The sequence below is a fragment of the Phyllostomus discolor genome, chromosome 6 (genome assembly GCF_004126475.2).
Source record: "Phyllostomus discolor isolate MPI-MPIP mPhyDis1 chromosome 6, mPhyDis1.pri.v3, whole genome shotgun sequence".
Lineage (NCBI taxonomy): Eukaryota > Metazoa > Chordata > Mammalia > Chiroptera > Phyllostomidae > Phyllostomus > Phyllostomus discolor.
Genome location: NC_040908.2, coordinates 118,560,005 through 118,573,320, shown reverse-complemented (window position 1 = coordinate 118,573,320; position 13,316 = coordinate 118,560,005). Strand labels below are relative to the sequence as shown.

General features: G+C 35.1%; 1 protein-coding gene across 11 annotated transcripts in view; it reads left to right on the top strand.

Annotated features, from left to right (window-relative positions):
* EMSY (EMSY transcriptional repressor, BRCA2 interacting) overlaps positions 1–13,316 on the top strand; it is a 79,938-nt gene that overhangs the window by 35,884 nt on the left and 30,738 nt on the right. For all 11 annotated transcript variants that reach the window (XM_028517337.2, XM_036028786.1, XM_036028788.1 and 8 more), the window contains 2 exons: positions 4,098–4,247; positions 7,070–7,240. In XM_028517337.2, the coding sequence (XP_028373138.1) occupies positions 4,098–4,247; positions 7,070–7,240 (321 nt within the window). The remainder of the gene's footprint in view (positions 1–4,097; positions 4,248–7,069; positions 7,241–13,316) is intronic.

Here is a 13,316-nt window from a genome sequence, read left to right as displayed (position 1 = left end):
AATTACAATTTTGTCAGCAGCAAAACTGGACAGAGCAGTAGTATATGCCATACCATTTCTTTTAGCTTTGTCTATGTTATCTGTGACAGGAAAGAAGGCACCAGAGCTGATGGGAACTTCCCTAAGTCTGTCAAACCATTCCTTCTCATCCTTGGTTAATAATTCAGGGACTTCCTGAAACAGCGTGTTCCACTTTACTAAATCTTCATCCTCACTGATGGTTCTGGTAACATATTGATTGATGGCATTGGAGATTTCTGCTTTGTTTGCTACAGTTTTAAACTTCATTAAGATCACTCATGGATGATGTCTAAGCCACCAAAAGTTTGCCTTGTCTTCTGCAAGTCATGTGCAGTGTATCCGAGACGGCTGTCCTGCTCCAATGCCAATAACCTGACCGTTCTTGGCGTAGCACACGGAGTTAAACTGAGTATACCTGACAGCAGCGGTGGCCATTGTGAAGTCTCTTCTCTGAGTACATATTCCAGCAGATCTTTACTCTTGGTAACAACATTGCTAAATAATGACCTGTCGATGACAGCATTATTTCTCTTCTGACTTAAACAAAGACTAAAGAGAGTCCAACTTTATTTTCATTTGGACTATAAAACTGATCTATTTGAAGAACACAGTAGTTCCCTTTTTTTCCTCATCAGCTTGCATAATCTGCTGCTCTATTTTCAATTTTGCTAATTATTTTTTCTGCCAATTCAAATCTGTCATGAGCCTCTCTAGTGAATTTTTTTACTTCAGTTATTGTACTCTTCAGCTCCAGATTTTTCATTTGTTTTTATAATTTCTGTCACTTTCCTAATATTCTCTATGTGATGCCGCTTTGTCAATACTCTTTTACTTCTAAAATCATACTCTTTTACTTCTGAAATCATGCTTTCCTTCCCTTTTGTGAACATATTTATATTGACTACTTTGATTTCTTTTTTTGTTGTCGGATCTGACATCTGGTCATTCTCATAGGCAGTTTCTGTTGCTTGCTTTTTTAAAAAATAGTGTATGGGTCATGTTTTCCTACTACTTTGCATGCCTTCTAATGATTTTTGTTGGAAACCAGACATTTTAGATGTTCATATCGATATGTTAGATAATAGATATAGCTGGGTACTGCTCTTCTCCTCTCCCTCTGCCCCTGATATATTACTTTTATTTGCTTGGTGGTTCATTGTTTAGTGACTAGATCAATTACTTTAGTGATTTTAAACTTCTGATATTGTTCCTCAGGGAGGTACAGCTTTGGGTGTGCCCAGTCATCCTGAGATGACACTAGTGTTCTCTTTCTTTCTGTGACCACACTCAGCTGTTAAACTCTACTACTGATTGCTCTGTTGATTTCAACAATGCCCTGGAGCATAAGTTGCTCTCTACAAACTAATGAAAATTGTGGCTTCTTTGAAGAAATCGTTTCAGAGGTCTATTTTTGGTATTTGTTCTGACCACGAGAAGATTCCTCTCAGCTTCTTCATCTCTCAATTTTTTCCTGCAAACTGTCTGGCCTGTAGTCTCTAAAACATGCCTTTATTAAATCCATGAATCTCCTTGCAGTTGCCTTTTATCACATCCTCCTCTCTTCTCAATGTTCAGTTACAAATGATGTCAGTTCCTTTGGGAAGATTAAGAGCTAGGTTTTATGACCTATTTCTACCAACAGACATCCCTGGAGCTCTGGGGGTAGGGTCAGTGGTATGCTTCTCTGAATGACACCCCTGCCCTAGGAGCTGAGCACTCAGTGAAGGCAGGGGTAGAGGATGGGTATCAGTCTGAGATCCTCTTAGTTTCCTTTTCCTGGCAATGGAGCCACCGCCCCATAAGCCATGGCAGTGGTGATCAGGACCCCAGTCTTCTCAGTGGCACCATGCCCGAGGTAGAGCCATGGATCCATGAGCTGGGGCCTGGGCTGAAGAAGGGAGTAGCCACCTCTCCACTGCAGTTGGCCGGGACTCAGTCTTAGCAATAGGTGCCTGGGGGCAGGGGGCAGTAAGCTGAAGTCCTGTCGCTCCTCTAAAGAAAGCCTTCCAAGTGGAAGCTTGAAGAAGAGGAAACCATGTTGTCTTGACTGCAGCAGTCTAGAGAGGAGTCTGCTTCACTTACAGCAGGGGCAGGAAGAACAGATCTTAGTTTAAATGCCACATATCTCACCTTTCTTACTGAATTTCTCTACATTTTCTTGAATATGTTTCTTCGGTTGTCTTTGGGACCATTTCAAGAGCTTCTCGTTGGTGGTTTTATCATTTTTACCAGTGTCATCGTGCTACCTTTCCAGAAATTCATCTCTGGAATGGCTTGTGTTTATTTGTTTTTAATTGAGATATAATTGACTCATAACATTGTGTGAGTTTTAGGTGTACAACATAATGGTTTGATACAGATTTAGTTAACATTAGTTAACCTCCATCGTCACACACAAATTTTTCTGTGTGTATGATGAGCACTTGTAAGAGGACTGGTTTTTAAATACATTATAATTACCTTCTTTTTAAAGGACTGTAGAATTATTCTGTGAAAATATCTGGGCCTGCTGTTTTTTGGTATAGGGGGAGGAAATTTATTTTAAGGAAATTTATCTATTTAGGCATCCCTTTATTTTAGGTCAATTTTAATAAATAATATTTTTCCAGAAAATTATGTTTCATCCAAATTTTCAACTTATTTGTAGGACTGAGCAAAGTAGTCTGTTACGATTCTCTTAAACTTTTCCATCAGTGATTATTTCTTTGGGGACTTCTTATGTGCCTCAAGTATTATTATTGTAAATTCATTAATGTGATAATATTAATGCTAGAAATAATTTCTCCCTACAACTTCACTGTTTATGTTTTATTATGACCAGGATTTCTTTATTTTTATGATAATACTTTATTGAATTCTTGGTATGTACTAGGCACTATACAGTTTTGATTTATTTAATCTTAACAACAGCTCTAGAAAGTATATGCTAATAGTATCTTTATTTTGGGTGAGCCAGCTGAGTTGTAGAGATGAAGTTATTTGCCTAATTATGCTTAGAAGTTATAATTTTAACTTCTTTGTTGGCATATGAAATTTAAAATTATTTAAAGCTATTAAGGAAATAGATTTATTTGCTCCCTAATGTCTTAACCTAATCACCATTTTGAAAAGTAGTAAAATTTTTAATTGTCTATGACAATAACTCAATTCCATGAAAATAAACTCCTAGTGCAATACATTCAGTTCCATGAATTATTTCACTGAAGTTAATGGGGAAAGGGTTTACATTTGTAGTTAGCATGAAATATTTCTTTTAAATTCACATTTTACATTTGAAAAGTCAATGTAACAATTACAAGATTTAAATAAAATTTTTGAAAAATATAAAAAAATCGTAACCTCACCACTCTAACGTATTGCCTTCAAATTCTTGTCCACGTGCACATTTTTTATAGATGCAATAATCATGTTTCCTTTATTTTGTCTTTGACAAAGTGAGCTATTAAAAATACTTTTAAAAGCAATCAATTGAAAAATAAAGGTTCAAAAGAAAATGTTCTTGTTCATTTATAGTTTTCAATAGCCTTTATCATTTAAGAGGTTAGAGAACTATTTGGTGGTATATTGGGGAATATATAAAAACTATGTTAATGTTTGACTTTTTATCCTAATGCTTTTACCCCTATCTGCATGGAACAGATTGTTTATTTGTCTGTAAAAGTTCAGATCAATGATTAATTTGGTTTGAAAGCTCTTATATAACATGATCATAGAAAAGAAAACAATGTTTTTCCCTAAGAATTTAGTAGCCTATATAATGGTGTTTTTTTGTTTGTTTGTTTGTTTTTTAATTTTATTTTAATCATTGGTCAAGTACAGTTTTCTCCCTTTTACTCCCAATCCAGCCCCCCCTCCCAACCTTCCCCCTGTAATGTTTTAATTGTGTTCTTCAATGAGAGAAGTTAGGAAAGGGGAATTTGAGAAATAAAAGCTGGGAAAAGGTTTTTATCTATATGAAGAAAGCTTCTCTTTAGGCAAGGCGAAGTAAATGTGTGTAACTACTGCCCTCTTGGGTTGGTATAAGGCACATGTATTTTAAATAGTCCGTACTGATATTTATTTTTCTTCTTTCAAAGGTGTTAAAATCATCACACAACAAGTTCAACCAAGTAAAATCTTACCGAAACCAGTGACGGCAACTCTGCCAACCAGTAGCAATTCCCCTATTATGGTGGTTAGCAGTAACGGTGCAATAATGACAACTAAATTGGTAACCACTCCTACTGGTAAGTTTTCTTGAGCATCAGTCCATTCATTCATCATATACTCACTGAGTAATTTTAATTTCTCTGTACCAGCAAAGTGTTTGACACTGGTTACAGAGATTGAGACACTTCTTCAAAGAGGCCTTTCTTGACATCCCACTTCCCTCCAACTAAAAATAGTTTTCTCTCTCATTGTTGTACAGTCCTCTGTTGTTTTCTTTCATAGCATGTACTGCAATTTCTAATTACTTAGCTACTGTTTGGTGATTTAATGTTGTTCACCTTATTAGCTCATAAGCTCCCATAAGGACAAGGGACCATGTTTGTTTTATTACCCGTATACAGAGAGAGAGCTAGTCTGTAAGTAAATGTTTAGTAGGATTTATTGAGTGAGTGAAAACACAGTCTCTGCCCACAAGGATCTCACTTTGATGAGGTTGAGAGTCTGTATTATATTACAGTGTACTAAGCATTACTCAGACTTAGGGGGGCACAGGATGACATTTTGCCTGAAAATGAGAGCAACTAGGCTATGCCCAACGAAGTGACAGTGTAGATCATTTAAAATAATACCACCCTTGGTGACGCTGAACAGTTACTTAATCCCTCAATATTTTCACTTGTCTATTTAAATGGGATAATAATATCTATGCCATACGGTTATTGTAAGTATTAAGTGAAATCAAGTATATAAAGTCTCCAACGAGTGCTCAATAGCTATTACTATTAATTAATATTAGAATTAGCCATTGCTATTATTTTGAATTTGTATAGCTCTTACCAGTTGTTTTGGAGGATGGCCAGTATTTAGATAATAAAATCTAACTAGTTTAAGGTGATACCTATCTGAAGCTTAGAAGCTATCATTCATTGGCCAATATGTAAACGTCTGTACAAACAGCACATTTAATTCCCCTTAGGCTTTATTATCTCCATTTTCAGCAACAAAGCAAAGACTTACATTAAGCATCTTGCCCAAGTTTGCATAGTCAATAAAAGGCAGAAGTGGGATTTGAACCCAGATCTGTTTGACCCCAATACCAATGCTTTAAAAAAAATTGTGGTAAAATGTACATAACATGAAATATATTGTTTTCACCATTTTAAGTGTACAGTTTGTTAGCATTAAGTACATCCACATTATTTTGCAACCATCACCACCATGTAGCTCCAGAACTTTTTCATCTTCCCAAACTGGAACTCTCTAGTCTCACCTTCTCCCAGGCTTTGGCAGCCACCATTCTACTTTCTGTCTCCATGCAAAATCTGTGCTTTAGAAATACTGTTATTCTTGTATTAAATCTATCATACTTCCCCACAGACTTTTCACCATTTGGTCCAAAGATAGTAGGGTTAGGTATATATAATTTCTCGTGTTTGGGAAAGGTGGTGATAGTCATGTGCCTGTGCTTATGTATCTGTATTGGAATAAGTGTTTCTTTTTTTAATAAACAAAAGCTTAAGTTGAAATTTTTTTCTGGTTATAATTTAACAGATTCAAACTATGTATCTATATTATAACATATTTACTTTGCACTAGGTTTTTTTTCTAATTCAGATATATGTAACCAATTTAAACTAATTCTACTTAATGTGCTTTCCTTCCTCCCTCTTTTGAATAGGGATTGTATTTTTAAATGGTGAATACTGTGCTAAAAGAATTTTGGGGGGAGGGTATTGTTGAAAATGATTATCACAGTGACCTCTCGATCTAATTATCATGAAAAATTTTTTTTCAGTTGAAGAAGGTGTTATCTGAGTCATTTTCATTCTCCCCAGGACTAATAGTTCTTAGTTTATGATGGTATTTCTGAGTTACCAAAGTTGTAAGAAACTATAACAGGCTCATCTGGTTAGTTTTTAACTCCTCTTTGGGAAAAGAAAATAGTTCTAAAATTGTGGGGAGGAGTGTAAAATCCTTTGAGAGACATGAAGAAAAATACCTTCTTCATTTAACAGGTCAGTTAAAGTTGAGGAAATATGTAAATAATGAACTTTGTAGGCTAAAACAAAATATTCCTGGCAATTCTTGGCAGCTTCAATTTTAATCACTAGTAAAATGATGGCATAACTCTTTAAAGGATGGAAATGTATGTACAAGGTAGCAGAGTACAAAACAGTAAAAGTTTCTAACATTTTAGGCAAACAGTATTGCCTTATTTGCTGAGTGCTGACATGGGGCTTGGCTCTGAGACAGCATAAAACAGATGTGGAGACCTTAGAATCTATAACAGAAATGGCTAAAATGCCCTGGCAGGAAAGGTAGTTAAATTTATGTTTCTTTTGACATAAAACTAATGGAAGAAGAGTAGTGGAAGAAGCAACAGAATTGGTTATCCTTTTTCTTGGGGTTAGTAATTTGACGCAGCATATCATAGTATTTGATGTGTAAAATTGATTCAAATTGACTTGGCTATAGTTTTTAGCTATGTGTGTTGAAAACTGGCTGTAATTTGTTACTTAAGTCTTTTTTTTATATAAGTGTGCATAAACACATGCAAACACATTTTTTTAAAGATTTTATTTACTCATTTTTAGAGAGGGAAGGGAGGGAGAAAGAGAAAGAGAGAGAGAAATATCAATGTGCGGTTGCTGGGGGCCATGGCCTGCAACCCAGGCATATGCCCTGACTGGGAATCGAACCTGCAACACTTTGGTTCGCAGCCCGAGCTCAATCCACTGAGCTACGCCAGCCAGGGCTTGTTACTTAAGTCTTGACACTTTGAAATTCTATTTTCAAGTTAGAGCATTGTAGGTTACATTGAATTATAGTTAAACTGTATAAATTGTCATTTTTCTATAAGTAATGACACATTTTTCTTTTGGCTTTTCCCTTTTTATAGGCACACAGGCAACCTATACCCGGCCAACAGTGAGCCCATCCATTGGTCGGATGGCTGCAACCCCTGGAGCTGCAACCTATGTGAAAACTACCAGTGGTAGCATCATTACAGTAGTACCCAAATCATTAGCTACCTTGGGGGGCAAGATAATTAGCAGTAATATAGTTTCTGGTAGGTATATCTGAAATGTATAAAAGGTATAGGTGGTTCATAAGAGGAAAAAAACATTTCAACTGTCAAAGGATTCTGTTTGGTCTCAGTTTTCCACTTAGAAATCTAGAACTTTTTTTTTTTTTGGTAGCCTGATATTTAACAATTGTGGGGTTTTTAGTTCTGGTATTAAATCTTCACATATTAAGCTTTTGATATTTTTAAACTAGAAAGAACATAAGTTTGCTTTTAATCAGAATGGAAAGATTATGGCTTGCATTTGCATAGAAATTTTTCATTTATAAAATATTCTCCCATTTTTTAATCTGTTCAGACCTTATTACTCTGAAATAGTTGGTATCATCTCCAGTTTACAGATACAAATAGATTTAAGATTATGGAGATGAAATTGATCTGTCTCAGACCACACAAGCTAGACACTGGAAGAACTAGTGTTTATTTATCTAGGTATGTTTGAGGAACCATAACTCATAATTTCAATTGCTAATGTCACTTTAGCTTATTAAAAATAAAAATACTTAAATGCCTTGTTTTTCACCCTTTATATTGACTGTTTACTCTTAAAAAATATTTTACTTAGGTAGTGAAGGCTAATATTTATTGGAACTTTACCTGGTTTTTATTGGCTCATTAATTCCTAAAGTATTTGGGTTGTGGATTCTGAAGTGGAATGTTAATATGGCATTTGTTTTCATTGATTATTATTTTTTAATTAAAATGATGTAGATAATCTTTGATCAAGCAAGCCCTCTTGACTTTAACTGTTTACTATTTTTGTAGACTAGCCATATTTTGTATGCCTCAGGTGAGTTGTTGTAACATTTAAAAGTGAAGGGATTGAAGTTCCTAGCAGTAATGTGATGTTGCCGATAACTCAGAGAGTGAAAAAAAGCAAAGCAGGGCATAGTATTGGCATCAAGTACTCTATTTAAAGCTGTTAGTTTTGGCTCTGCTTTTAAGTACAAGTGATAAAAGCCAACACTTGCCAAACTGAGGAGGGTGAAACCAGGAGGGAAAGAATTATTGTACTCCAGATTTTTAAGAGGATATTTTAAATAACATAGTTAAAATTCAAATTATGATTTATTACTTGACAATATCTTTAAATAGTATATAACATATACTCAATTAAACATTTCTTAAAAAATGATCATGTTTTTCATTGGTATGTCGCCTTATATGACTATAAGGTTTTTTCTTTACTTACATATATAAATTCATGATTCTGTATAGCTTGAAGGGATGTTGATGTTATAAGGCCTCTGTTTTCAAACATTATTTGTGATTTAGCTGCTTTGTACCAGGTTAGAGCAATGCAAAGCAAGCACATTTTTCTGGAAGCAAAGAGATGGTGAGATACAACATTTATAGATTTTATCATGTATGTAATTTATCCACCTTTCTATTGTTTTTTTTTTTTTAAGATTATTTATTTATTTATTTTTAGAGAGAGGGGAAGGGAAGGAGAAAGAGAGGGAAAGAAACTACAATATGTGGTTGCCTCTCACGAGCCCCCTACTGGGGACCCAGCCCGCAACCCAGGCATGTGCCCTGACTGGGAATTGAACTGGCGACCTCCTGGTTCTTAGCCCATGCTTAATCCACTGAGCTACACCAGCCAGGGCCCACCTTTCTATTTTAATACAAAACAACTCATAGTTGCTATTTCAAGTGTGTACATATACATGAGAAGAAGAATTAAATTTTTCAGCACTATAGGATATGCTTGGCACAGAGATGAAACAACATCATTTACTGCAATGGAGCCATTTTGTCTGTGCCTCTGCCTGACTGTTTGACACTTTTATTCTAAAGAACTGCTCTCATTTCTGACTGCTCTAAATTGATCCTCCTGTTACATATCGATGTTCTTTATAAAGACAGTTCTCTTATTTTATAATATTCTTGTTCTTTGGGATACTAGAATTATAGGTTAGCTTTCAGCCCCAGATTTCCTATTTATAGTAAAATGTAAGTGTGGTTGGATGAATTCAAACAGTTTGTGCTTTCATCCTTGAGCAATGCTGCGTTCCAGAGTTCGGACCCACCGCACCGTGACACCATCCATGTTCCCCAGTGAAAAAAGAACGTTTTTCTTAAAATACACTAAAAATTCTAGCTGTCTTGAGTAGGAGGCTTTTTTAAAAAGCTAATTTTTTCCTCATTGTAGGGAATTTGGAAAATGTAGAAAGGTACAAAGAAAAATGAAAAACTTATAATTTTCACTATCCAGAGGAATGTGTTGAAATTTAAGTGTATATATTTCTGTATGTTCCTTTTTCTGTTTTTGTATATATGTGTTTGTGTGTATACATATTTTTTAAATTGAGAGCTAAAGTTATCTTTTTAATATAATAACATTGTTTTCTCATTCCATTAACTGTATTTTGACACTCCTCCTGCCCTCACGTAATGGCTCCATAGTGTTCTGTCATATGAAGCACCATAATTTATCAAGTTTCTTATTGTTGAATATTTCAAGTTGCTTTCAGTTCTTCTTGGCCATTATCAATAATCACGTGAGGAGCATCATTATATATATATATATATCATTATGTGAAGGTCTTACTTCTTTTGTATAATATCCTAGAAGCCATGCTTCCAAAGTGCATTCTAAAAAAGGTCAGATTTTCCTTTTTATTGGAATAAGCAATTAAATGGAAGGCATGACTTTTTTGCAGTTTAACTCATATCTTAATAGAGTCAAATATTTACTTACATGTGTATACTAGAACTTTGTTGAGGGTTGGTTGAAGAATCTTGCATATTTTATGCAGATGATTGGATTCTTCAGAGGTGAACTCATTATCTTGTCCCTGAGGACTTTACAAGGAGCCATGACAGTGACAAAACTTGATTCTGATTCACTTAATGTTTAGTACAATGTCCAGGCAAGGAGCAAGTGTTCATATACTTTTTAATTCATTTATTAATTTGCATATTCTACAAGCAGAACAACATAAGACATTACCCAAAATAATATAGTCAGTAATGCCAAGATGACTGGATATGGGGTCTGGGGGTTCTTGGGACAGTGGGGGGACCACTCTATAAAGTGCATGGTTTTCTGGCCACTTCATTGTACATCTGAAACTGGTATAGAATGGTATTGAATGTAAACTGTGGTTGGAAAAAAACATTACCCACAAGACCAAGATTGTCAGGATGGCTCAAGAATCTATAATAAAAAAAAAAACTGTGGTACATATATACAAATGGACTATCACTAGGTCATAAAAAGAACTAAATCTTATTATTTGTGATAGCATGGATGGACCTAGAGGGTATTACGCTAAATGAAGTAAGTCAGAAAGACAAATACCATGTGATTTCACTTATATGTGGAATTTAAAGAACACTATAAACAAACAAAACAGACATAGACTCACAGACATAGGGAAGAGACTGATGATTACCAGAGAGGAGAGGAATTGGGGAACTGGGTAAAAAAGATGAAGGGATTGAGAAGTGAATGTGTTTAGGTATTAAAGTTGATTGTAGTCACTGAAAAAATAAAGAGAATGTGTGAATAGTAAAATCTGGACCAATAAATTTGTGTTCTTTTAAGCCTACCTACCATAATACTCAGACTTTTACGTGTACCTTATTTTTAATTAGAAATCCCTGGAATGCATCAGTATTATAGCCCATGATCCAGAAGTGTTTCACAGGCATTTGTACCCATTGTATCTTGACTCTTTATAAGTAAAGACTGTATGTGTACATGGGTTTTCTGATACACTGTGAGCTAGATGCTAGGCCGGGTGCTGTGATAACAGGGATGTACATGAGGTATGTTCTCTGCCCTAAAGAATGCTTGACCTGTATATATTCTGTTGTAACATGAAAAATATAGACTGAATTCTATGAAGGCATAGATGAAGGCCTTTTTAAAAAATGAGTACTACTACTTTATTCAGTATGACATAGATATCACCCGAGATAAAGAAACATGCTCACTGGAATCTTAAGAGTTTGATAATTCTAGTCACAAATTATGTTGTATTTTAATGTAATGCTGTCCTTGCTTTGCTTTATGCTGTGCCTCTTCTATTTTCTTACACACGTACCCCCAAATGCATGCACGTTTTGTTAAGCCAATGGTCCTTGTACTTTGATGTAAAGTTAAAGCTTAGTTTACATTTCCCTGGGATAGCTTTTAATGCTTACTTTCTAAAAAGTTTTTTATTAGCCAAAATTTGGTGAGGCTGCATTGTCAAAGGAGAATCACACATGAGGGATTAGAGTTAAAGTTGATACAACTGAATAATGTGCAGTTTGGTTTTTGTGGCTCTTAGCCTACTGTGTAGATCCTACAGATAAAGGAAGAAACATTTTTGAAGCTGGGGTATGTAGATAAAAGTACTTTTTTGTGTAACCTGAGGGTTGCCTTAGACTGATGAGATACCAGATGACAGCAAGTATATTCCAAAGACATTGTAACAAGATTACCAAAAATTGACATACAGCTAGAATAAGAACTAACAAGAATAAGAATTAAGAACATTCTCGTTCTTAGTACAGTCTTATTTCTAAATCTCAAGTAAGGAATGCTGAGGTTTTTCAGTCAAAAAATTTTGTTTAATTTTTCCTTTAGAATATATTAATAAGTTGTGATGCTTTATGGCTTATTAATGAGTACCTGTTCTATGCTTAGTCATTTAATAAACGATATGTAAGCTGATAAGAGAAAAATATGATCTGCCTGCTTTTGTAGGCAGAGGGAATTGCAGTCACAAAAGTTGCATTGGGACTGGTATGCTCAAGGACCAGTGTGGAAACCAACACTGAAGGAGAGATATATATTGGATAACCCTGAAAAATAAGTCTGACAGAACCTAGAAAGCTAAGCAGAAGAGTTTGGGCTCTCTGTGGTAGGTAATAGGAAGCCATAGGGAAGAAGTTCATGTTAGACTAGAGTTAATGGTGTGTATTGTGGAGTAGCAACAAATAAGATCAAATCAGTAGGTTAAGGGCCAGATCATACAGGAATTTGAAAATCAAAGTGGGAAGTAGGAACTAGATACAAGAGGGAATAGAAAGATTTTTAACCAATGTCACATGTTCTGGGTTCTTGACATGATGAAATTAGGGTTTTTTTAGATGTTTGATATGACAAGGACCATTCTTCGATGCTATTTGTATGAGAAAAAGTTGAAATAGGAAGAAAATGAGAACACAAAAGAGTTGAAGGCTTGTCTGTTGAACTGATATTGATAACATGTTTGAAGAAGACATGTTGGTGACAAATTAAGTTAATTCCTATATTCATTACTGAGTAATTGCCATACACTGTGTGCCTAGCGCTGAAGAATCAGTGACATAAAAAAATAACAGATGTGGATCTCAAGAGGCTTTCATTTTGTCAGGGGGTAGGTACATGGAGTGAAGACAAGGCATGAATCAAAGATTTGCACCAGGAGTTCCAACATGGACAATTACAAGAATATAGGGTTCAGATTTGATAGGTAGATAGAGTTCAAAGGTAGGAGGGAAGCACATATGGAAGGATGGGGGGGAGAGGGTAAGATAATACGATATGTGGGTCAGTACATATACCACTACAAAGTAGAGCTTAATTGGGAATATAAATTTATATCTATGTATATAAAATAGTTTCATCCTCATTCCTTAGAGTGTTGTAGATTATAAGAGCACATGTTGGTCTGTGAGTCATTGTTAGTTTTGTCTTTTTTGATCACATAAAAATACACGACATTTCATAAGTTTTTGTAGCGTCTGGTGTTATGCAGATTTTGATAAGCATTTAATTCCCTCTTTTTTATGATCTTGAAGAGTTTTCCCCTCACACTAGCCATATAGATATATAATACTGAGTTTGGGGGAAATATATGTCATGGGATAAAGATTCTGATTTGTTTCAGTTAACTAGTCGGGAGAATATTGGTGGAGACACAGATAGTGATAATTTTACGTTCTGAGTTTGGTGTGCAGGTCCTCAGATTCCAGAAAGATGCCTTGTTGTAAGAGTCAATTCTTAATATTCTCTTTTTCTAGGACAAGTTGTAACTTACTATTCTAAGCCTTCATTTTCATCTGCATGACAGCCTTCATG